Below are 24,265 nucleotides of genomic sequence, written 5' to 3'. Positions count from 1 at the left end.
AGCCTTAAAAATTAAAAAGGGTCTCAATAACATCATTCATTCATTGTATGATGGAATGGAACAATGGATGTTGAACAAACAGAAGTAAATGAGGAGAGAGTGGCTTACGTATTTTCGTGATACAATTTGACACCTTTAATGAAGTTATGTACAACACAGCGGAATTGATGATAGCGTTGATGCCATACCTGTAAAACAGAACAGAAACCATGACAAGCACAGAGAATAGCTTCTTTAAGAATGTCTAACAATGGTTTAGAAGAAAGAGAATATCTACAACCCTACTTAGCTATTAGTTATCAGTCAATAACACTCTCCCCTCTAGTGCAAGTGTCACAATACAATGTACTCAATACACTGTGTTAAGTGTGGAGTTGAAGCAAAAAGAGAAAAGATACCAATACTAATTGTGCCTTTGATTGGTATCATAAGATTCCTTAAAATATTACCAGTCATTCCACGTTGTGTGAAAATGGTAAAAAGGGAGATAATCAATGCTTAACAGAAAGTTGGTGTAATCCATGCTCAAGTAACTGAAGGCAGCTAGTCATTAATCTAAATTACTGATCCTTAATCTGAGCAGTAACACCAGCTTCTAGACGTGTCGAAGTCTAAGGTGATCACTGGACGTTTGGTAGTCATGTGATATTTCTTAGGAATAAAATATTCTAACTTACTAAAAGACATTTTATATACAAAAACAAATTTGTTGGGATTAATGTACGAATAAGGCCCAATTTGAACAGAAACTAATAATAATAATGTGTCGAGGTTCATACAATTCTGTTATGTAAGTCATCTCCTACTCTTTGGTAATTTTCCTAAAAATTTAACATGGGTGGGGTACTACTCCATGCAAATATCTAAAAAAAAAAGGGGGGGTGTTGGATGGGGTATCATAAGAAAATATGGATAATAAACAACTGCACAAGATAATCTGGTTTTTTTTTTGCTTTTTTATTTTTAGACATGGACAGAGAGCTGTTTTCTCATTCAGTGAGAAAATAGATAGCAGTCATATACTGGGAATTTATTTAATTCAATAAATTTGCTAATCCCTAAAAATAAGTATTTATGTCCCAATAGAGTTTCTCTTCTATATATCATCAACATCCTCCATAACCGAACTGGCTGGATGTGTATTCAATATAAGAACTAGCACACAATAACACAGTCACTCTAGTTTCTTCCATCCTTAATAATCAATCAATCAATTTACCATATATTCTCTGCTCCCATGTTTGCCCATTTGTTGTTGAATTTCTTCTTCACATTTGAATGCTTCTTGTCGGATTTTCTTGGCTCTGACAAACAAACAGAAACAATTAGCAACAATGTATGGCATTGTTTTGATCATTTCACAGCTTATACTTGGCGTGTGTGTGTTTATTTCTTGAAAGAACAATAGGATCATTGGGGTCAACACTCTCATCCATCTGCCACTAAGGGACTCTCAGCCTGAGCCTCTTCCTTGAATAAACAGGGGAAATAACTAACATTAAGTGATTAAATCAATCTACAGTATTCAACTGATTATTTTATTGACCCCAGGAAGATAAAGATCTGAACACACAACATAAAATGCTGGAACACCCGAAAAGCATTTTGTCTACAAAAGTACCTTGGATTATAGGGTGACATGCCATGCTTGAGGAGACCTATTGAGTCAAGTACATCAAAATCACACCACATAGATAAATCTACCAAAAAACAAGACTCACCGAGGATCTCGATCCAAGATTGAAAGATTAGAAAACTGTTCCAATAACACTCGTTTTATCACATTATAATTTGCATTGTTATCGAAGAGGTAGACCAGAATATGGTCAAGGCGTGGGTCCTGACGGGGTAAAACATCATCATGGACAGTCTTCGCAAGAGATTTTAATCTTTCAAGTTCTTTGTCAATAGCCTACATAAAAGAAACAAATACAATTTATATCGAGGTGAACAATGGAAAGGTTGAAAACAGCATCAAAGATGTTGGCATTGGGGAACATGTGCTGTTCTTCAAGTTACTAGCAACATTATTTAAAGTCATTAAATGTAGCTGGTGTCAGCTAGGTTGACAGGTATTTTAACAAAAGTTACCAAAGACAAACAAGATGTCCTGTGACAAACTTAACATCGTCCAAGTCCTCAGATATGGGGAAGAAAACTCTGGAAAGTGCTATTATGTATTACTTAAAAGTAACCGTTTCATTATAGCCAACAGACATATTGACTAAGTTTAGAGGAAGAGTAATTATATATATATAATAAGGGTTATTACTGGATTAACAGGAATACTTGTGATAGGGTTCCTACACTGACAATAGGATTTGCAGTAAAGACAGATCTAAATAAATATATGATCATTGGCAGCTTTTTAGAGCTGGCATGATTTGAATTGGTCCATTTCCAACATTATTTTCCACCTTATCACAGTCCTTCATCATCTCCTTTATGAAGCCAAGCATCTATCCACCTTTTCTCTGTTCTTCTTCTGGCTACTTCGAACCATCCGCATCATTTGACACTTCTTCATCCACCTACCATTCTTCAAACTCATCACATCACTATACTTATGCAGTCTTTGCTCTGGCACACACACAGTAGCTGATACCTCCAAACTGCCTGTTTTCTCTCAGCTCCATTGCTCATAAATGTAGACGTTACATATCCAGCCATGTGATTGCTTCCTCCCCACCCCACAAGGTTTTGCATATTCTCCCAAATTCAGCCCCCTCCCCCATATTACTACCATTCTACAGGATGCATCAAAAAGAAAGATGGGGGAAAAAAGTTGTAACATTTGCTGCAAAAATCAATCCTTGTATCTGTGGTAAATCCCATAGTTATGCTAATGACTACACCAAGGTGACATCACAACTTTAACCATCCAAATTAAAAGCCATTACCTAACAAGGACTTATATATACCAACAGCCTTATAAAGAGGGAATTCAGTCCACACACTATGGCGTTGGTGGTGTATGTTCCTGTAGAAGTCGTCGACAAAGGTGGTCGATGGCTGTCAACAACTTTCTATTTACACTTTCTGTATTGTTAGAAGCTTTCTTTATTTCTCATTTCGTTCATTATTCTACTACTGCACTACAATGCTTCAAGCAAACTAAACCGCTCTTCTTTATACAAGACAGATAAGGCTGTAACATTGCCAGATAGAGACATATGGAAGCTATAACTATAAGAGGATTAATAAACTGACCACTGGGTTTACAGTTTTAATAGCGAGACATACAACAGTAGTAACACTGCTTGCTAGACGGCGGGGGTGGGGGTCTGTGAAAGGGGTTAACAAACACAATAGTTGTAAGTAGATGAGGAATGAGTGACAGGAGAGGATTACCTCATTCAGGGCAGCATTAGCACCTTTCTTTACAAACACCTCTCCCTCCATAGCAGCAGTAAGAGCTTTGATTGTGTGTTGAAATGACAACTGAGCATGAACTTCAGATAACGGAGACGTTCTTTTGGCAAAAGACTGCATCTGGCTTTGTACTGGTGGTTGTGGCGGTGGTGGCTGTTGTTGTGGTTGCTGTTGTTGCTGTTGTGTTTGGGTACTTACATTCTGACCTGACAGACAAAATAGATTTACATCAGAACATGTAAAAAAAAATTGTCTCAATCCTAACAAAAGTAGATGGACCTCAGGTGTTAGCTGTGTTAGTGTACCACCATGAAGTATCATTAACATTACAAACTAGATCCACTGTAAACCTTCTTTTCAAAGAGAAAACAATACTTAACACTACCTGTTTACATACCAGTGTCTGTCATCCAAAAAGTTTGTCCAATTGACTACATACATAAGTGCCTCTACATCCACACAACGGCCTCTGTCCCTGCCCACACATGCATCCTGCCACTCTACTCACCTGCACTTGCAACAGCCTGCTCCCCCACCCACACACGCAACAACCCATGTACAAATCAACCAAACACCTGTCCACATAATCATCTGCTTGTCTCAATAAGTCCGTCTATTTATCCACCCCACAGTCTGCCGATTTCACCCCCATGCTTACAATGTCCACATGGTAGTCGACCCATCTACTTTTCCCCCCTCTACATTTTAAATGTGCTAGAAAGAGAAGACATTTCAAATTCAATTTAAACATAATTCAACACAAGTCAACACAAGGCTACAATCCGATTCAACACAAGGCTATAATGCTCACTATTTTTACTTTTTGAAACTGGATTGATATCTTGATCCCCGACAGCAGAGGCTGCCGCTGCTGCCGAGGCGGCAATCTTCTTCATTTGCTCTCGGTCCCAGTCTTCAATTTCTTTCATAAACTTTCGGTTGTCCTCAGTAACAAGCTGCTGGAGATAGGGTGGTAACTGTGAGATTGGTGATGCCATGTCCTCGTTAACTGAGAAGAGACAAAGGTGCAGAGATGACAGAACAAATATGGAGCAGTTTAGTGTAACCAGGAAGTTAGATAACGAGAGAAAATTCTTTGGGACGACCTTGGAGTTACGACTCAGAAACAGAACCAGGGTAGAGCTAAAACTGAAGTTGGAGAGATTTATATCAGCTACTTTCACTCAATGATGCCAAAGACTTATGGAAATAATTACCATGTCAGTAAATGGAGTACAGTGGCTACTCAGAGTTTAAGTTGATAAGAATAGTGAACATATAAGTCAGCAGAAGCATTTTACATCTGCTTTCCAGGCCAGCAGGGGTTAGAGGGTTTGTCACAGTTCAAGTCATTTCTTATTGGGAGCTGTTGCTCCTACAGACTGATGCTTCCACGAGTCATTTGGTTTCATTGCCAAGAATGGATGCCTTTTCTACTTCATAGTAAAGAACAGATAGTGGTAAAATGAATTACTTTAGAAGTGTGTGTGTACTCCTCTCCATTTTGGTCATTATATGCCTTACAAGATGATGGCTACACTCTTGAAAAAGGCCCCTACAAGGCCCAGGCAAAGTTTTCAAAGTTTTTTTCAGTGAAAGACCCCCAGTTACCCCTTTCCCTCACCTATCAAGTAATAACAAAGGCAAGGCTCGTGCATTCTGGCATTGGTGTCCTTGCAGTTATTGCAAAGGGCCAGAAGGTATCCCCTACCAATGCTAGAACAGTTTCTGCCAATCCACAGCCCTATATTGGCATTTTGTCAACCTTGAAAGGATGAAAAGCAAAGTTGACCTCCCTGGTGCGATTTGAATTCAGAATGCCCAGAACCGTATCAAATACCTCAAGACATTCTATCAAACACACAAACAACTTTGCCATTATTCACCACCATTCACTGTCTGTTTGCCATGCTGGCATAGGTTGAATGGCCTGACAGTATCCAGCAAGTTGTAGGGCTGCGACAAGCTCCAGTGTCAACTCTGGCATGTTGTCTGTGACTGGATGTCCTTCCAAACACTGCTATTCAAACATACAAACTGACCATTACTGAATGCAAGAAAAGAGTGAGAAGAGAATGAAGAATTAGAAATGAAGATCCACAAAAATTTACCTGTTTGCATATCAGCTCGGTTTTGGTCAATGTAAATGAGACAGTAAGCCGTGGCATTGTGGTAGCCACCAACACTCTCTTTCTCCAACTCCTCCCAAGTTGCTTCACTCACGGTTATGTCATTAAACTTCAGCCAGCGCTGTTTCTTCAAGTCAAAGATGTAAGCCCAGTAGTGACCAGATGCTGTTTGGCCCTCATGGACAAGGACAGCATGCAAATGGTAGGGATACTTTAACAGAACATAAAAAACATCAAGTGAGTTTTGTGTGTATGTGTGTGTAAGCATGTGAAAAAAAGTCAGTTCCTGATTCAATCCCACATTTTTTAGTCTAGGTCTAATTTCTTAGTCTATATGAAAAATATTCATTAACCTTTTAAGCACCCAGATTACTTTGTTAAATGTAATGCTTATTTATTCAAATTGTTTTGAATTAATTTTGCACTTTCTTGTATCTTTGAAAGTAATGATGTGATCATTTTCAGAATGACTTTGTAGAGTAGGTGAGAGAGGCCAGATCTCACTGGTTTGAACATGTAGAATATTTGGACTGGATAAGGCCAGGTTAAATGTTAAAAGGGTAAGCTAATTACCATGTTAATAAATTGATTAAGTCTGCATGTGTTATGATTGTAATTAATACCTTAATTAGTTCTACATATGTTGTTACGACAGTAATTAGCACTTTCATTTAACATATGATGCTATAAATGTAATTACATAAATTTACATCCTGCTTTAATTATAATTACCACATTATGTTGTTATAAAAGTAATTAACACGTAAATTTAATCCATCATATGTTACAAATGAACTTACTAAAACGGATAAGATCTAAGTTGTACTTACCACAATAATTAGTTCTGCACATGTTGCTATCATTCCAATTACTACATAATTTAATTATTACCTAAAGGAATTCTACACATGTTCTCATTGTAGAATTAATTACATGGTAATTAACAAAGGCTGTTAAAAAATGTAGTTTATGGCACTCGTGCCGGTGGCACATAAAAAATACCCACTACACTCTCAAAGTGGCCGGCATTAGGAAGGGCATCCAGCCATAGAAACCTTGCCTAATCAGATCAGAACCGGGTGTAGCCCCACTCCCACCCATCCACCCACAAGTTTTCGGTCAAACTGTCCAACCCATGACAGCAAAGAAAGCGGACATTAAATGATAAGATAGTTATACTATGACACTATATTACCACATAATTTAATCCCATTACTACTACTACTACTACTACTACTGTTACATTTATTTATCCCAATACAAAGTATGCCATACCTTCTGCATGCCAGCATCACTGTACATTTCGTTGATTTTGCTCTCCAAAATACTTATATTTTCTTGCAGTTCTAGAAAACAAACAACAACATATTAGCACATTGGTACTGTTATAAACCCCTACCACTACCACCCAATACCTTGCCTTCATAAGGTTCTCAAAAATGCTGGGACACTAGGATGGAACATTCCGTCAGTCAGGCAAACTGAGACAAACAGAGTAGTAAGTAATGTTTTTTGCCCCACAATTGTCACAACACAATGCCTGCAGTAAGATTTGAACTTGTAACTTTTCTCACTAGATAAACAGTAACTGTGACCAGAACAGCCTGCTCATGAAATTAACATGCAAGTGGCTGAGCATTCCACAGACACATGTACCCTTAATGTAGTTCTCAGGGAGATTCAGTGTGACAAATACAGGTACAACAGAAACAGGAAGAAAGAGGGAGAGTAAGTTTTGGTGAAAGAGTACAGCAGGGTTGGCCACCACCCGCTGCCAGAGCCTTGTGGAGCTCTAGGGGCTTTTGCTCAATAAACACAACGCCTGGTCTGGGAGTTGAAACTGTGACCCTATGATCACAAGTCTGCAGCCTTAACCACTTTTATTCTTTAATACACACACACACACACACACAGAGGATATTACATCACTCTATCATAAAAAAGTATTTCCTAGTTTGGGAAGTAGATGAGAAAAAAAAACCTGAGTATGCCATTATTATGGTGCTAAGTGAAAATAATTAAAGAACTAATTAAAACTGAGCAGTTTTGCATATACGCACCTCTTACTTCATTCTCTACTTCAGTTCGCCACCGACATAGACAATCCTGCAGAACTTGAAGCTCACTGTCAGATATATTTTTAGGGGCTGGGTTAGGTACTTTGATGGTCAACATAGGACTGACTGGAGGTGAATTAATATGAGGAGATGCTTGATCTAGGGTCTCAGAACCAACACTGCTGGAACAACAGGGAAAGAGAAAAAACAAAAAAAAAAAGAAACAAAACATTACAACTATATATTTATATTTAATGATGAGGATTTTCTGGCTAAGGTCAATGCCAAATCTGTTAAATCAAACAGAACTTATTTGAAAAGCCCCAATCTATTTCCTATTTATTTTAAATCAAACAACACTTTAATCTATCTTATCTTCTAGACCACATGATCCTTTAATCCAGCCACTATTCTAAACCAAACAATTCTTATATATCTCCTACTTAATCTACAAACAACTCTTATCTCCCAGCTATTTATTCTAGACCACTAATCTACACCTTTTTATCTATCTGCTATTTGTTACTAAACCATAATCTGTTATTTATTCCAAAGCCCTACCTAAGAGATGAAAACAAACCAATACAGGCTAAATTTTCACTCTGCAATGACTGTCGGCAACTAATCATCTCTCTGCTATTACCTCAATTAACACATGGAAGGAATTACGTTCATTTGAAAACAAACAAAATAAGTGAAAAACAGAAAAAATAAAAATTAGAAAATTGATTAAGAAAAACTGTTAGAAAGTGAATTGCGGAGTTGCCGCTTGACGTTCATAGAGCTATATTCCCTGCACACACAAAATCTATTCTGTTTGAATGAAACCCAATCAATTGAATCTTCTACTGAAGAATGACAAACCACTTACCCAGACGTTGATGGTTTCGGAGACACCATTTCAACATCGTTGAAGCCACTGTTGTCTTTAACAGGAGTATCATCACAGCCTCTCTTACTCTCAGCAAATTCTAAAGCATACTGCAAGACATCTTGCAGAGGGACCCTCTTCCTTCCAGACCCATAATTAATAAAGCTGAAAAAATAACATCAGAAAGTTTGAGTATCAAGAACACAAAGAGTCACAAATGTTCAATCAAAGACTCACAATGACCGGTTGATTACTCAGGGTAGCAGCAGAGCAGTGTCTTTGACAGGTGACTGTGACCAGGCTGGGGCACCGCCTTCAAGAATTTTTAGTCAAATGAATCGACCCTAGGGTCGATTCATTTCTTTTGAAGAGAGAGAGAGGAGAGAGATGAACTCACGTGTCTAATTTTGCTTGCAAGGTTTGCAGTTGTTCACGGAGTTTTTTCGAATCTTCACGTCTCTTTTTCGTCTCGGTCTTGTTGATATGCATATATCTAGAATGACAGCAATAAATACAGACATGCTTTAATATCTCATTCACACACACACACACACACACACACACACACACACACACACACACACACACACACACACACACACACACACACACACACACACACACACACACTATGCAAAACAGAATGTGTGTGGATGAGGGCAGCTGCAAATTGTGGAGGGAACCTGTGGAAGAGGTAGACCCAGGAAGACAGGATGTGGTGGTGAAAAATGATCTTCAATTGTTGAGTCTCACATGACCAAGACTTCTAGCGATTTGCTGTGCAGGAGAACACACATCAAGCTAAGTGAAGCCATGGTCATGGCCAGTGCCGGGGACATGTAAAAGACACACAGTATACACTCTGGGGTGGTTGGCATAAGGAAGGGCATCCAGCCCTAAAACCTAGGCCAAAACAGACTAGAGCCAGGTACAGCTCTCCATTTTAACAGCTCCAGTCAAACCGTCTAACCCATGCCAGCACGGAAAATAGACGTTAAATGATGAGAATCAGATCATTCCCAGGAAGCAAGTGAAAGAAATTGTTAAAGAGATCGCCAAAAAATGTACTAAAAGTTTGTATTCTTAGGTATTAGCTAAGGGACGAAATAATGATAAACGTTTGGATTACACACAAGGATGTGAAAAATAAAGGGTTGGGAAGAGAGTGTTAACATCATTGTTCCTTGTACTTGACAACCCCAAAAAGCATAAAAATCATAGCTGACCATGGTAGGATTTGAACTCAGGATATGAACCAGAAGAAATGCTGCTAAGCATTTTGTTCAACATACTAACGATTCTATTGGTTCACCACTTTAATAATATTTGTCACAAAATTACAAAATCTGACTCCAGTATTTATTTTATTAACCTTGCAAAAGGATATGCAGATATTTTGGAAATACCTCATGGAGTGACAGTCATACCCTGTGACAAGGAATAGTACCGATTCAGACACCCTACCATGGATATGGTGAAGTCATGGGACTGCAGCATGATGGAATGTGAAGAGACAGAAGAAGAGCTCAATGGAGCCAGTGATGCTTCTTTACATTGAAGCTGAACAGAGGAATCCAAGAAGATCAGGGGTCAGGACCAGCAAGCTTCATCAAGAGTAACTAAAGCACATCCACAGAAGTGGTATTCAGGGTTGTGCCATCGGCGGATGCAAGATTCATCAGGACTCAAAGCTTCCGATCTAGATATAAATAATAGAACAGGGTGGCGGCAGAGGGTGACAGGAATCCATGCAGGCAGCATGAGTGGATGAATAGCAAAGGCAACTCCAGAAACATTTAAACTTAGAACAAAGGTTTAGTGAAGCAGAACATCTTACCAAGAGAACACAATGGTTGATGCTAAAGCCACCTACTTTGCTGATCTAGTACAAGTGGAACAGTCAGAGGCAGCAGAATATGTGCTGTTAGCTATAAACTTAATATTGAACAAATCAGAAAGGTAAACAACTTCACCACCCAAACAATTATAATGGTGTAAGAAATCGAGATAACAAAACGATTTTTCCAGGTCAGCACAAATAAAATAGGTTTCATAAATTTGCATAATTGCAAAATGTGTCAATGGAACAATTCAGCTTTGTTTGGCCTATATTCATAATGTAAACCAGTCAGCTATGAAACCCAAGCAGCTCGAGAAGAGATCTTATAAGATTCTGGTAACACAAATTATGTTTAATAAGTATAGCATATATCAGGCCCACTGTGGCGGGCGCGACAGAGACCCCGCCTCGTGGGGCAGGCGTGACACAGATCCTGCCTCGCGGGGCGGGTGCGACACAGATCCCGCCTCGCGGGTTTAATGTGACAGATCTTGCCTAGTGGGGTGGATGCGACACAGACCTTGTCTAGCTGGTGAATGATTATGGCAGAAAGCTTATCTAATAGGGGTAACATGAACTGCTGTAACAAGGTTGCAACTTATCTCACAGTAAAGCACAGCTTACCTATCCATAAACAGAACTTGTGGAAACTCTAGCTTGCTGTGTAGCTTCTCTGACCGTTGTAATTGTTTGTTATAATCATAGCGTGTTAGCATAAACGTCATGATAGGAGGCAGTTTGTTGAACCAAATCTGTAAAAAGACAAAAAACAAGGGTTTTTTTTTTTTTTTTTTTACAATATATGAAAAACAAAGCAAAAAAAGAAATAGGCTAGGGTTAAGGGGAAAGATATCTGTCCTTTGCTTGATTTAAATATATTGACAGAAATTTCTCAACATGGTATTGAGATGCTCACATCGCAACCAAACAGTTTCAGATGTAATTCCCTGGGCACCTTGAGTCAGTGTCTTTTCCTAGTCTCCAGGTGATCAATGTCTTGTGCATGAAATTTAATAGATGGAAACTGTACAGAATCCTGCCATACATATAGACAGGGGTTCAGTCCAATTGTGTGGACACTGTAGACTGGTATCCTTTACTACAGACACAGGTTGACCAATACCTTAGGCAAAAACTGATCGGTGTGAGAGAGAGAGAGTTGTGTTTCCTGGAGCGAGTCCATATTTCTCATCTTCATGTGCGTTCACTGACTAAACAGAAGCCTCACTGTCCACACAGACATACAGGTGATGTCATACATTCACAGTCCACCTCAAAGGCATGTGTCAGGCTTCTTGACATAACCGCGATTTTTTGCAAACAAAGTACTTCATGTAACAATGCCTTGGCTGTTTGTTAATCAACAGACTGAGAAATTATTACATTGCTTGGGAACAAGTCAAGGCTGGTATCAGGCCATAGAACACTATTCTGATGTAATCTCATCTGATTCATGCAAGCATAGCAAAGCAGATGTCATAAAGGATGTATGTACAGCTACAGATGCGTAGATCCTCGTCTTCACATTGACCCCACTTGAGCAGCAGTGACACTGTCACTCACAGAGCAGCAGTGACACTGTCACTCACAGACCAGCAGCTTGGGAGTTCAGTGGGTGAAGACATGCAGGAGTAAGGTACTTAATAAGCAAAACGAGGGTTGGTGTCAGGAAAGGGACCCAATCATAGAAAACATTGCTGTTAACAAGTCTCATCTCACCAATGCCAGCATAGAAAATAACAACAAGAATGCTGCCACCATTGCCAATACCACCACAACCAGATATCCTTCTCGTCACACAGAACAATTTCACTTACTTCTTTTGTAGGTGATTCCTCAGAACATGGCTGACTTCCTCCAGTGGTCTCTTGCTCCAGACTTTCATGGACATCACGTACACCATTTACATTTAAATTAAACTGTAAAAATACATTATCATCCTCTGAAATTTAATACAGAAATAGAGAGAAGCTTAATTAAACGCCCAGCTTTGGAGAGAGAACGGCACAATTCATTAGCTAAACCTCGTTATGTTAAGCTCTAGTTCATTGCTCGACAGCTTCATACATATAAGCTTAATTGTCAACTGCAAGAGAGTATAACTAGGAAGCTTGTAGCACACTTTCACTGACTGTTTTGAGTGCTTATAAAGTTGTAGGCAGACAGACACCACCTCAATGCTCCCATTCTTCACTTGGGGATATGACAGCTGGAAATGAGGGCTCTACTCAAAGACTGCACTGCACAGTCTTAGAATCAAACACACACACACACACACACACACACACACACACACACACGGGTCAAAAGGATAGATGACATAAAGCCTTTCCTTTAAAATGCTTATGTTTGACCACTTCATATCCTCCTCCTTCCCAGAACTGAACTTGAGGAACAACATCAAACTGGTTAATCAAAAAGATGAACAATAACAACAAGTGTAAAGAAACCAGCAAACATACCCTTGTTATTGCCAATTTCAGTGTAACCCCCATAAAATAATTCAATCATAGGGTTTGTTTGTTCTTTTGGATCTCTGCAAGGGAACAAAAACCAATAGTTTAGTAATAGATTCAGATACAGTTGTAGCAAGTACAGTTAAAAGACTCAGAATAGTCAAGTATCAGGGTTTCAAATTCACAAACACTGACATACTTATCAGATAAATTACTTTCAAACATTGGCAAATAATTTTTAAAGGGGATTTTTGTAAACAAAGCAAGTCTAATTCATAGCATTAACAAATCACTATACACCAGTAAGAAAATAGAGTCACTTGGTTTAGGCTGGGTTCCAGGTGGGATCCCCAATGTCTTTAACAACAAAAAAACTGCCCCAAAAGACAATCCACAGCCTCCAAAACTGGCGGGAGGAAGGAAGATATTGACAAACTGCAGATCTAGCTCAAATGCTTCTAATAAAGGTACCCAAAGTGCCAGGTAGGGCTGTTCGACAGGGTAATAGATTAAATCTATCATCCAAGTCAGTCACAGCAGGATTTGAACTCAGAACACTAACAGCTGGAACAAATACTGCAAAGCATCTGGTCCAATGCTTTTCCAGTTCCAAATGATCAGCAGCCCTGGATTGATTTCTTTTCTATTTTTTTAATTGACCCATTCCATTTCTCTTAAGACCTACAACAAACATTTCATGTTAAAAAAAAAAACAAAATTAAAGAGAAAGAAGAAAAAGAAAAAAAAAACTTACTTGCTACAAAAACTTCCAGAAGATTCTGTTAGCGTGGACGGTGAGTTTCTGAAAGCATCTTCAAGCCATTCAAGAAGCTTGCCTTGGAACTCGCTAACGTCCTAAAAAATAGCAAAGAAGATGAAACAACAGTGAAACTGCTTTACTTGTATTTCCTTACCTATGCTAAGAGAATGAGGGAAGCCAAATTAAAATTAAATTACAAAAATTAAAATGTTCAACTTTTTGGAGACAATCTTGTCAGTAACATACCAAAGTGTGTGTGTGTGTGCATATTTCTGCATGTCTTAGCATGACATCTGAGTAAAAGGTGATGTCTTGTTTAATCCTGTAAAGAACACATTTTGTAGCTTGGCAGCTTCAATGTGTGAAGACCAGTGTAATTAAAATACCTTACTTGGAAAACAAGGGTTGGCAACAGGAAAGTCATCTGGCCAGAAAATGCTGCTTCAATAATTCTTGTCCAACCCACACCAACATGGACAAACAGACATCACAAACAGCAGGTAAGACCATGTTATCTACCTGTTACAGATCACTTAGTGAAGAATGCTTTACATGAAGCACACACAGCTGCACATGTGCAGATATGCACACCTGTGGTGACACACACACACACACACACACACTTGAAAGGTTAAACGCTCAGTTCGTGACATATTAAAGAACTTACTTGTTGACTATCTGACACTCCCATGTGAGATCTGAAGCCTTCTTTCAAAATCTCAACTGCTTTGGAAGGGTCCACATACTTTCGATACGAACCAATCATCAAAGAGAAAAGGTTTCTTAGTTCTTCAGTAAATCGGAGACTACGAGTTTCCTGTAATAGACAAAATTATGCCTGATTTCAACAAAAGTAATATTCACTCACAAACTTAGATAATCAAGGTTTATCAAGCTACATGCAAAATATACTTTATGATCACAAAAACACTGTGTGCGCATCCCATGAGGGTTGGATTAATAAACCCAGACTACAGCTGGATGCCAACCACCCCGAGAGTGTAGTGGGTGCTTTTACATCTTTCTATTTGAACCTTTTGAAAGTTGGTGTAAACTGTGAAACTGGTTAAAGCTTCAAATATTTTAATAAAAACTATTTTAAATTCTCAGTGCATTTTCAACTTCTATTTTTCCTATATTTCTATTCATGTAGAATACAATATCTTTGTTATATATATATATATATATATAAATGATGCGCAATGACTGAAACTAGTCTCTGGATGCTGGCCTTGCTGGGTGGAGGTGCTTATCTCCCCTTTGAAACCATAAGGATACAGGAAATGTGTCAAGGCCAACAGAAAACGGTGTTTCCTAGGGCTAAATAGCAGTAGCATTCTTCCCTTTCATGGGACTGTGACACTAAGTTGACAACATACTATCACTTTATCGTGCTTCTACTGTATAAATATCAGAGATTTAGAAATGCATTTTCACATATATATATATATATATATATATATATATATATATATATATATGACCATCCCCAAGTACAACAATATATATATATATAGTTTTAGGGAAAATAACCAATAAGGCTCAATTTAATTTTAATTTTTTATAAATTGATTTTAGTTGAGTTTTTTTACCTGTAATTTTGGATTTTGTCCCTAATAATATTATTATTATATATATATATATATATATATATATATATATATATATATATAGATCCAAATGAATATGGTACTCGAGTTGAGGCACCATAATTTAGTACAGAATTATCCATACAATTTCAAAATAAGGTGATTAAAATCAAAATAAGCAACAGGGATCATTGTTGCTTATTTTGGTTTATATATATATATATATATATATATATATATATATATATTGATGAATGTATCAAATGTCTCCAAAATTGCTGTACATAGTTCCAGACTTCAAAGCAAACTTTACAGCAAGTTGTTTGTTTGTTGACTAAAGTTAAAAGTATACTAACATTTGAACCATACACTGAAATATTTCTCTTGCACTTTCAAAACAAAGAATAACACCGTTTCAGTGCAAGAGGGCTGAGAATGAGAGCCCACGGAGCTGAGCTTGAATATCCTTTCCTGACGGTCATTGCTGTCAGTTATACAACATACATAGCTCTGTATTTATTTAGTGCTTTGGCATTAACCACTTGACCCATGTTGAACAAGGTTAACCATTAGAACACGACAGTTTTGTCAAGCAATACTGTTGTAAATGTTGCTTCCCGAAGAGACAAGCCATCACAACAGCAACGGGAAGGATATTGGTGTTTGCAGTTGTAGCATTTTAGCCATAAATGAGATAATACTTACTGCAGGATTGGAAGCACTAAATTCTGACCTTGGATGAGGTTGAAAATTTATCAGCAAATGTCTGAAGCGATTTACATGGAACAAGGACTGAAAAAGAAGAAATATGAAGGAGATATTTTAAAACAATAGTCACAACAACAGACTGCTTACAGACAACAGAGAACCTTTCAATTGATTGCTATCTGCTTTATCAACCACAGGTAGATGTAAAGCTGATGCCAACAGAATCTAAACAACACATCAACAGGTACAATGATCAACTTTTTATTTTTGTATCATATCTGATCTAGTCTTATGGACATGCGGTAAGAATGCAGCAGGAGAAAATTGCAAGACAGATTCTTCAAGCGAAGCCAGCCAGCAGGAGACCTAGGGGTTCATCACGAGCAAGATGGTTGGATAATATCCATAAACCCAGTTGATTACACAAAAATACTGCAGCAAAGTTCAATGCGAGTTCTTTCTAATATGACCTTATGAAGGAGGTGTCTGATGACTCTAAAACTCTTCCAGGAATAGATGGATGGATTTCTGCCAACCAACCTTTAACAGTAAAATCATTACTATTATTTCCTCGAATATTAATTTGATATACAAATTGGGGGACTAAATGTTCTAAACCAGAACTAAACTCATTTGTGAAGTTGCAGAACCAATCTAAAACATTTATTATAAAGTCATACAGCTTTACTCTTGCTTTACAGTGAGTTGAAGGTAGTTAATAGTTGCCTTGAATGGACACTAGTGAGTAAAGATGGTAACTACTGAGACAGCACCTCTAATAGGGATTCAAAATGGTGTGAACCATGAAAGTAGAGTTAAAATGACTAGAAACTAATGCATTTTCAAGCACAAAGCCATGCATGGTATTGATTGTTAACTCTGTAACCACCTCTCTCTCTCTGTGTACTGACCTATGGTCAACACTAAACAGAATAATTAGTAAAGTCTTGTGTTTATGACATTGTAGCAATACTAGCAGTTCTTACCTGTATCAAAGCACTAAACCAACATGTATTACCAACATTCTTTAGTCCTACAGGACACCAGTTCTCCCGTTCACGTAGATGAGGATTCAAAGGGTCAACAAACCAAAGATCACTCCGTTTCCGTTTGGTTCCAGATTTACTTTCTGCTAAACTGGCTTCAAGAACTCTGAGAAATTGGATGGGAAAAAAAAAAGACATAGCAGAAAGTCTTCACATTCACACAATGAAATAAAACAGATATACTGGTTCAATTAGTATTTTTGTCATTAAAAATCAATTTTTGCTTTTGGTCCCAGGAAGACATTAACAAAGCCATATGAATATAGACAAAGTCAGAGATGGTAAAGTAGTGCTCATGAACTTTTTACAAGTTCTCCAAGACAAGCAAGAGAACAGAGAGAAGATGTTAGCATCTTCAACATGGATACCTGGTCCTAAAGTTTGCAACAGAGTGAAATTCATTAACGAAAGACTTGGTGATAGTGTTGACTTTAGATTAATGACTCATAAGACTTGTATGCGTGACTGTCATTAAAGGTAGCCAAGAACCAGACAAAGGTAGCAGTGGTGATGGATTGAAGATGCACCATACTCTATAGTTATGTCACTGGTTTCAGAAAAAAAGTTATTAAGATCAACATCGGACTTAAGTAACACTTTCATTACAGACAGGTTGCTGACATCACCATTTAAAACTGATTAACAACCTCAGAAGAAACATGTCTCAATAAAACCTGTTCCACAACAGCTTCAGATGTTTGTCATTGCTACAATCTAACTCAATTATGTCAAAAGCTCAAGCCACAAGATAAACTGGCCTTAGGAAACAATGATCTAAGTGAAGAAGAAGGAAAAAGTTTAAAAATATTTTTACCGGCTGATGTCCTGTTCTTCGCGAGTAACTTGACCACCCAACATTCCAGTGGAATCTTGCAAGCTGGCAGCAATTGCTTTCCGAATCTCTTCAGTCTCGTAACCGTCTGCAGCAGCTTGAGGCTGTTGTTGTTGCTGCTGTTGTTGTTGTTGTTGTTGTTGTTGCTGCTGTTGCTTATCATTAGTTAGATCTATAACTAGAAAGATGATGGTCCTCAGAAACCCATAACAAGCAGAAAAGGAACAGCAACACAATAAAAAAAAATGGCATACAAACACACACAAAACTAAAGTATTATTTATTCCAAGAACCATGTGTCACTCCTTAATAAATTAATAACTTAATTTTAAATTATCTCCTTTATACCACATTCTAGGTCACCATATCACAGCTCTTTTCCTTTGAAGAAATAATATTTCATCCCCGACCAGTTACATACTCTCTCTCAAATTGAAACATCAATGTGGAGTGGCACATAGCTCCCGAGATGGCACACAGCCACCAGTCATCCCAGATATTTTATAAGACAGCTCACCTGAAAAGATCATAAATCAAAACTCACTATTTAACCTATTAATGTGAAGCATTCAGTTAAAAAATCTATTTAAATATTTCTTAATGCCAACCACTCCCAGTACACTCTGCAAAGTGGTCAACATTAAGAAGGGCAAATAGCCATAGAAACCATACCAAGACAGACAAAGCCTGGTGCAGCTCCTGTCAACCCGTTCAACCCACGCCAGAATGGAAAGCAGATATTAAATAATGATGATGATGATGATTATGACTATTATATAATTTTCTTGTTGTCCTATTTTGTAGATACTGTGCATTATGGAGTTAAAAATACATTCACTATTTCCCAGACTAGCAACAGAGGATCAGTTTAACATACAATGGAAAAGTTACATAATTAGCAATTATCATCAAATAATTATGGCAAATATTGACATGGAGAAAGCCTTTGACAGGGTCCCCCGATCCCTTATCTGGTGGTCAATGAGGAAACTTGGGATAGAAGAATGGCTAGTGAGAGCTGTGCGAGCCATGTACAGAGATGCGGCCAGTAAGGTGAGGGTTGGAAATGAGTACAGCAATGAATTCCGGGTAGAGGTAGGGGTCCACCAAGGTTCCGTCCTCAGCCCCCTATTATTTACCATAGTCCTCCAGGCAATCACAGAGGAGTTCAAGACAGGTTGCCCCTGGGAGCTCCTCTATGCTGATGACCTTGCCCTAATTGCGGAGTCACTATCAGAACTAGAGGAGAAGTTTCAGGTGTGGAAGCAAGGTCTAGAATTGAAGGGCCTTAGAGTCAACCTAGCTAAAACCAAAATCCTAATAAGTAGGAAGGTAGATAAAACACAAACCCCTTCAGGTAGATGGCCCTGCTCAGTATGTAGAAAAGGAGTAGGTAGTAACTCTATAAGATGTACCCGGTGCAAGCTATGGACACATAAGAGGTGCAGCAACATCAAAGGCAGGTTAACTAGCAAGTTAGTTTTTGTTTGTGGCAGATGTTCAGGTGCAATAAAGACTGCAAACAAACAGGAAACAACTTCTATCTCATTCCAGGGTGAAAAACTAGAGGTAGTCGATAGCTTCCGCTATCTGGGCGACCAAGTTAGTAGTGGGGGTGGGTGCGCTGAAAGTGTAGCTGCTAGAATAAGAATAGCCTGGGCAAAGTTTAGAGAGCTCTTACCCCTGCTGGCGACAAAGGGACTCTCACTCAGAGTAAAAGGCAGACTGTATGACGCATGCGTACGAACAACCATGCTACATGGCAGTGAAACATGGGCTGTAACTGCTGAGGACATACGTAAGCTCGCAAGGAATGAAGCCAGTATGCTCCGTTGGATGTGTAATGTCAATGTGAATACCCGTCAGAGTGTAAGTATCTTGAGAGAAAAGCTGAACATTAGAAGCATCAGTTGTGGCGTGCAAGAGAGACGATTGCGCTGGTATGGACATGTGGTGAGAATGGAGGAGGATAGCTGCGTGAAAAAGTGCCACACCCTAACAGTTGAGGGAACCCGTGGAAGAGGTAGGCCCAGGAAGACCTGGGCTGAGGTGGTGAGGCAAGACCTTCGTACATTGGGCCTCACCGAGGCGATGACTACGGACCGAGACCTTTGGAAATGGGCTGTGCGTGAGAAGACCCGGCAAGCCAAGTAAGATCGTTGCCAGTGCCCCTGGACTGGTTCTTGTGCGGGTGGCACATGAGATGCACCATTTTGAGCGTGGCCGTTGCCAGTACCGCCTGACTGGCTCCTGTAGGATTTTCGAGCGAGATCGTTGCCAGTGCCCCTGGACTGGCTTGTGCGGGTGGCACATAAAAGACACCATTTCGAGCGTGGCCGTTTTCGTGCGGGTGACACGTAAAAGCACCCACTACACTCTCTGAGTGGTTGGCGTTAGGAAGGGCATCCAGCTGTAGAAACTCTGCCAAATCAGACTGGAGCCTGGTGTTGCCATCCGGTTTCACCAGTCCTCAGTCAAATCGTCCAACCCATGCTAGCATGGAAAGCGGACGTTAAACGATGATGATGATGATGATTAATTACAGATAAAAGTGCTCTAGTACTCTGTTGAAAGTTTTTTTTTTTTTTTTTAGTCTGGTAGACGGATGTATAGTGTGGTCTCTCCTAGACAGTTAGAGGTGAAGGACTGACCATAAGTATCAACACACTTCAACTGACAACAGCATGCTTATATTTCTGCAGGCTCATGTCTGTAGAGAAAATATTGGCAGGGGTGGAATTCCAAAAGGTAGCACTTCTGGAAATAAAATATTTTGCTGAAGTATTTGGAACAAAATTTTAATGGCAAGATATAATTGAAATGGTGAAATAAGTAGAAATGAGCGAAACAAATTAACATAGCTGGTACATAACTGGTTCCTTCTACAACTGAGAGCGAAAGAGAGAACAATATGAGTTGAGAGAAAAGAGCCATACCACCAACTATAAGCTCTTCCCCAGGTCACAGAATAATCATACATTTAGATACTGCCACCAAATATTTACCACAGACTATGACTTAAATATGTAACAGTGTAAAATATATTTAATGAAAAACACACAGCTAGACAGACAGACAGACAAACAAACACGATATTTTCTAAACTGTGACAAAATAATTTCAATTCTGAATTCTGCTAGAAGAGAAAACAGATATATTAGATACATTACAAAGACAAACATCTCATTGATAACAAAATGCAATTAAAGAGTTGTTCACCTTTCTGATTTTCCTTGGCATCACATGGAGTATTACAATGGGTTTGGGGTAAATCTTGAGAAGGATTGTTGGAGACCTAGCAGCAAAAACAGAAGAAACAGATTAATTTATAGATATGTTCATGTTGTTGCTTAATCCCAAGTGAACAGACTGAGTGGACCTACAAACAAAAGTATTCCAGCCAAAGCCATCCTGTTTTATTAAAGTTACTTAGGACAACACTATCAAATGTGAGATTTAAGGGCGATTTGGCTACTATTTCTAGGTAGTCAAACCACACAGAGAATCCCTCTTGTATTGTTTAGTGAATCTGCATCAGCTCGGCTCAGAAATATTGGTAATGGTTGAGAGGCCTTTAAGATGGTACTTTACCTTATTGTTGAGGTTAGCCAGGACAAACAAACCTCCCACATTTTCTTAGGATGTCGCCTTCTGCTACATTATCCAGTGTGTCCCTTATTCAAAACAGCATGGTGTGATATGAAGTAGACTTAGCTTTTATTTCTAGCAGGCTGAGCAACAGTGTAGAGGCTCTGTTGTTTAATTGTAATAAATAAGGAAAGAGGTATATTCCTTCAATCAACTCTCAGCATTAGGGTCTGCTAGAATGTTTGCGCCTTTATGGGGCAAGGGACTACAGTAAGGGTTTCAGTACAAATAGTGTACTTTATGAAGGGAATTCAGCTGTTAAAAACAGTTGCCTTTTTTTTAATGTTTAAAATATTCCATTTTACAAGCTATATTGGCACAAGGTAAGAGGAGTGATAAAAACAAAGAATATTTATAAAACAATTCCTTAAATGAACACAAAGAATTAAGGTCTGGTGACTAGAACAAATAGATGTGATAGGAAAACAATGTCATTATTCAGAAACTAGGCATCAGGTATCTCTACAAAGTTTAACTCTATGCTTTAGATAGATATCTGAAAATCTGAAATAATTACATTGTATTCTGAGCTGTCTTGAACAAGCATGGTAACGACATCTTCAATATTGTATTTTCCATCTTTGTTACAACATGCCCTGATTGCTTTTGTTATCACCTTGATGTCATCAATTCCAGTTACTTCTTTAATTTGAGACAAGGCAGACTCCTCTTTGTTCCTCTGAAACAAGACACATGGAAAAGAAACCATCAGAATAAATATCCAGAAAATATAACGACGGCTTTAAAATGTGCCAACAATTAGCTTTAGAAGTAAAACACATCACAATACATAATGGTTTCAATGGCACATGGCCAGCAACTTTAAGAAGAGGGGGAACAACTAATGACAGTGACCCCAATGCTTATCTGGTATTATTTTATCAACTCTGAAAGGATGAAAGGCAAGGGTCAATCTCGGCAGAATTTGAACTCAGAAAGTAAGGCCAGAAAAAAAATGTCACCAAGCATTTTGTCTGACGTGCTAACCATTCTGCTAGCTTGCTGCATTCATGCCAAAATACATAAACATGTAACGTTACTACAGCTACAATACAGCTCCTCCTTGTGTCCTTATCTTAGTCACCAGACTGGTTATTTTGTAGTTTACTATAAGAACAAACATTGAAAAGAAAACAAAAAATCTGTCATTTGCAAAAAGAAACAACTCTTTCCAGACAAGTCTTTTCAATCAATAGAATCTTTGTAAACCTGGCATTTTTTGTTTTCAAACAACTTCAGTCAATACCAAAATCAGTGCCAATTAGACATTAAAACAGAACCAAAGAACTGACTGACAAAGGAGTCAGAGATTATTTTTAGAGAAATTCATCAATAAAGAAACATCTGAAATAGAAGACATATAATGGTTTACATTCCTCTGTTTAAGTACTGACAGAGTTCTTTATAAAAATAGGATAGAATTAAGAGACATGCCTGGACATGGTACATCATCGGTGAACCAAGTACATAGCTTTCAGGCTTTCAAGAGAGAGAGAGAGAAATGCAGGTAGAACTACCCGATTTTGAGTTCTATTTTCCTGCATAGTAGCCTGGGGAAATGTCTTCAACTGAATCTTCAAGCCAACTAATGCCCTGTGAATGGAATTCATCATCATTATTTTTAACCGCTAGAGAATACAGCCTTGAATCCTAGGACATATAGGGTTGGTTACCCAGTTTCTGCAGTATATAATCATTGACTGATAACACATTTCCCCTGAATGGGAAACCAGTCTTTACAGGGTCATTCATTTACAGTTGAGTGGATCAACAAGAAACAAAGCATATTAAGTTGGTATTTCCTCTTAATAAATCATCTTGAAGCTCTGTTTTGAAAGACAATGAATAAAAAAGAAATCCAGGATATTAAAAACTAGTGAAGGTTAGCAACAGGAAGGGCATCTGGTTGTAAAACATTTCTGTGACAAGTATTCATCCAACCCATGCTAGAATGAAAAAAATGCCAAACAAATGAATTAAAAGGAAGAGTAGATTGCTCAAAAAGAGGGGAAAAATAAAGTATTAAAAGAAACCATACAAACAACATCCATAAATAAATAATAAAAAAAAGAGATGAGGCATTAAGTCTTAGATTGTGAGAGTGAGAGAGATTCTAATCCATGAATAAAGTCAGATGATTCAACAAGGATGTGAGATTAATATTGAAGACAGCCATTGTGGATATTGCTGACTGCAGAAGATGGTTTCAAGTGGACAAATCTTTGCTGTGCTCTCCTCCCTTAAACATGACACTCATTACTCCCACTATGTTGTCTTCCTCCTCCATACATATGCATAGCAGCTCTGCCCCATGTTCTCATTCCACACCAGGATGGAAAGCAGAAACTTATTCATCTGGAGCTTTACTAAAATACAAATCAAATGAAATAAAATTCTTCTAAACCAAATTCCTCAATAACCCAATTCTAGAGGAGTTTCATCAACAGACTAATTCCTCCTCTTCCTCTTAGAAAACCAGGTTACATTTTTCAAGCATCTCCTGTAAACTTCTTCCCTTGAGGAAGTGTGTTTATATAGAATCTGTTCTTTCCCATATCCATACCAAAGATTTCCAGTTAGAGAAAAGGAAGAGGGATTCTGAACAACAAAATATTCAACTGAAAATTCCTCCAATCATTAATTCTTATTCTACACTGGAATATCCATCCATCCACCTCTCTCTCTCTCTCAAATACACGGTTTTGGAGTCAATATACAAAGTATTCAACTCAAACTTCCCAATTGATGGTCCTGCTGACTTCCAACACCCAAGTTGAAAGTCTCCAGACTCATAATCAGGCAAATCTTTTAAAGCACACAAGGCTAATGTATCACCAAGTAACTTTTTAGTCCAGTTAAAGTTTAGATTTAGAAGTTAAGACTATGTTGTTCTTGGGCCTTTTTTTTTTAGATTATATAGTAAGAAAGAGTTTAAAAATTAAAAGGAGCAGTTTTTA

The 24,265-nt window shown here is 38.2% G+C and overlaps 1 protein-coding gene across 19 annotated transcripts in view; it reads right to left on the bottom strand.

Annotated features, from left to right (window-relative positions):
• Positions 1 to 24,265, bottom strand: part of LOC106881227 (ubiquitin carboxyl-terminal hydrolase 25) — a 39,735-nt gene that overhangs the window by 6,997 nt on the left and 8,473 nt on the right. For 2 of the 19 annotated variants that reach the window (XR_016237692.1, XM_089338539.1), the window contains exons 2-21: positions 21,826 to 21,987; positions 20,880 to 20,955; positions 17,643 to 17,838; positions 16,769 to 16,934; positions 15,780 to 15,866; positions 14,153 to 14,302; positions 13,480 to 13,580; positions 12,732 to 12,805; positions 12,087 to 12,211; positions 10,894 to 11,021; positions 8,827 to 8,922; positions 8,430 to 8,594; positions 7,562 to 7,737; positions 6,777 to 6,847; positions 5,484 to 5,712; positions 4,193 to 4,381; positions 3,352 to 3,578; positions 1,722 to 1,912; positions 1,220 to 1,304; positions 109 to 188 (exon numbers count right to left, since the gene is read on the bottom strand). Coding sequence is in view for 17 of the 19 variants with exons in the window: in XM_089338539.1 (XP_089194665.1) it covers positions 109 to 188; positions 1,220 to 1,304; positions 1,722 to 1,912; positions 3,352 to 3,578; positions 4,193 to 4,381; positions 5,484 to 5,712; positions 6,777 to 6,847; positions 7,562 to 7,737; positions 8,430 to 8,594; positions 8,827 to 8,922; positions 10,894 to 11,021; positions 12,087 to 12,211; positions 12,732 to 12,805; positions 13,480 to 13,580; positions 14,153 to 14,302; positions 15,780 to 15,866; positions 16,769 to 16,934; positions 17,643 to 17,838; positions 20,880 to 20,955; positions 21,826 to 21,987 (2,774 nt within the window). In the remaining 2 variants the exon portion in view is untranslated. Of the gene's footprint in view, positions 1 to 108; positions 189 to 1,219; positions 1,305 to 1,721; positions 1,913 to 3,351; positions 3,579 to 4,183; positions 4,382 to 5,483; positions 5,713 to 6,776; positions 6,848 to 7,561; positions 7,741 to 8,429; positions 8,595 to 8,826; positions 8,923 to 10,893; positions 11,022 to 12,086; positions 12,212 to 12,731; positions 12,806 to 13,479; positions 13,581 to 14,152; positions 14,303 to 15,779; positions 15,867 to 16,768; positions 16,935 to 17,642; positions 17,839 to 20,879; positions 20,956 to 21,825; positions 21,988 to 24,265 lie in introns of all 19 variants that reach the window. The other 17 variants (XM_014931530.3, XM_089338550.1, XR_016237693.1 and 14 more) reach the window with 15 other exon arrangements.

This window comes from Octopus bimaculoides, chromosome 20 (assembly GCF_046866305.1).
Source record: "Octopus bimaculoides isolate indiv1 chromosome 20, ASM4686630v1, whole genome shotgun sequence".
NCBI classification, from domain to species: domain Eukaryota; kingdom Metazoa; phylum Mollusca; class Cephalopoda; order Octopoda; family Octopodidae; genus Octopus; species Octopus bimaculoides.
This window is presented reverse-complemented; position numbering and strand designations above follow the sequence as displayed.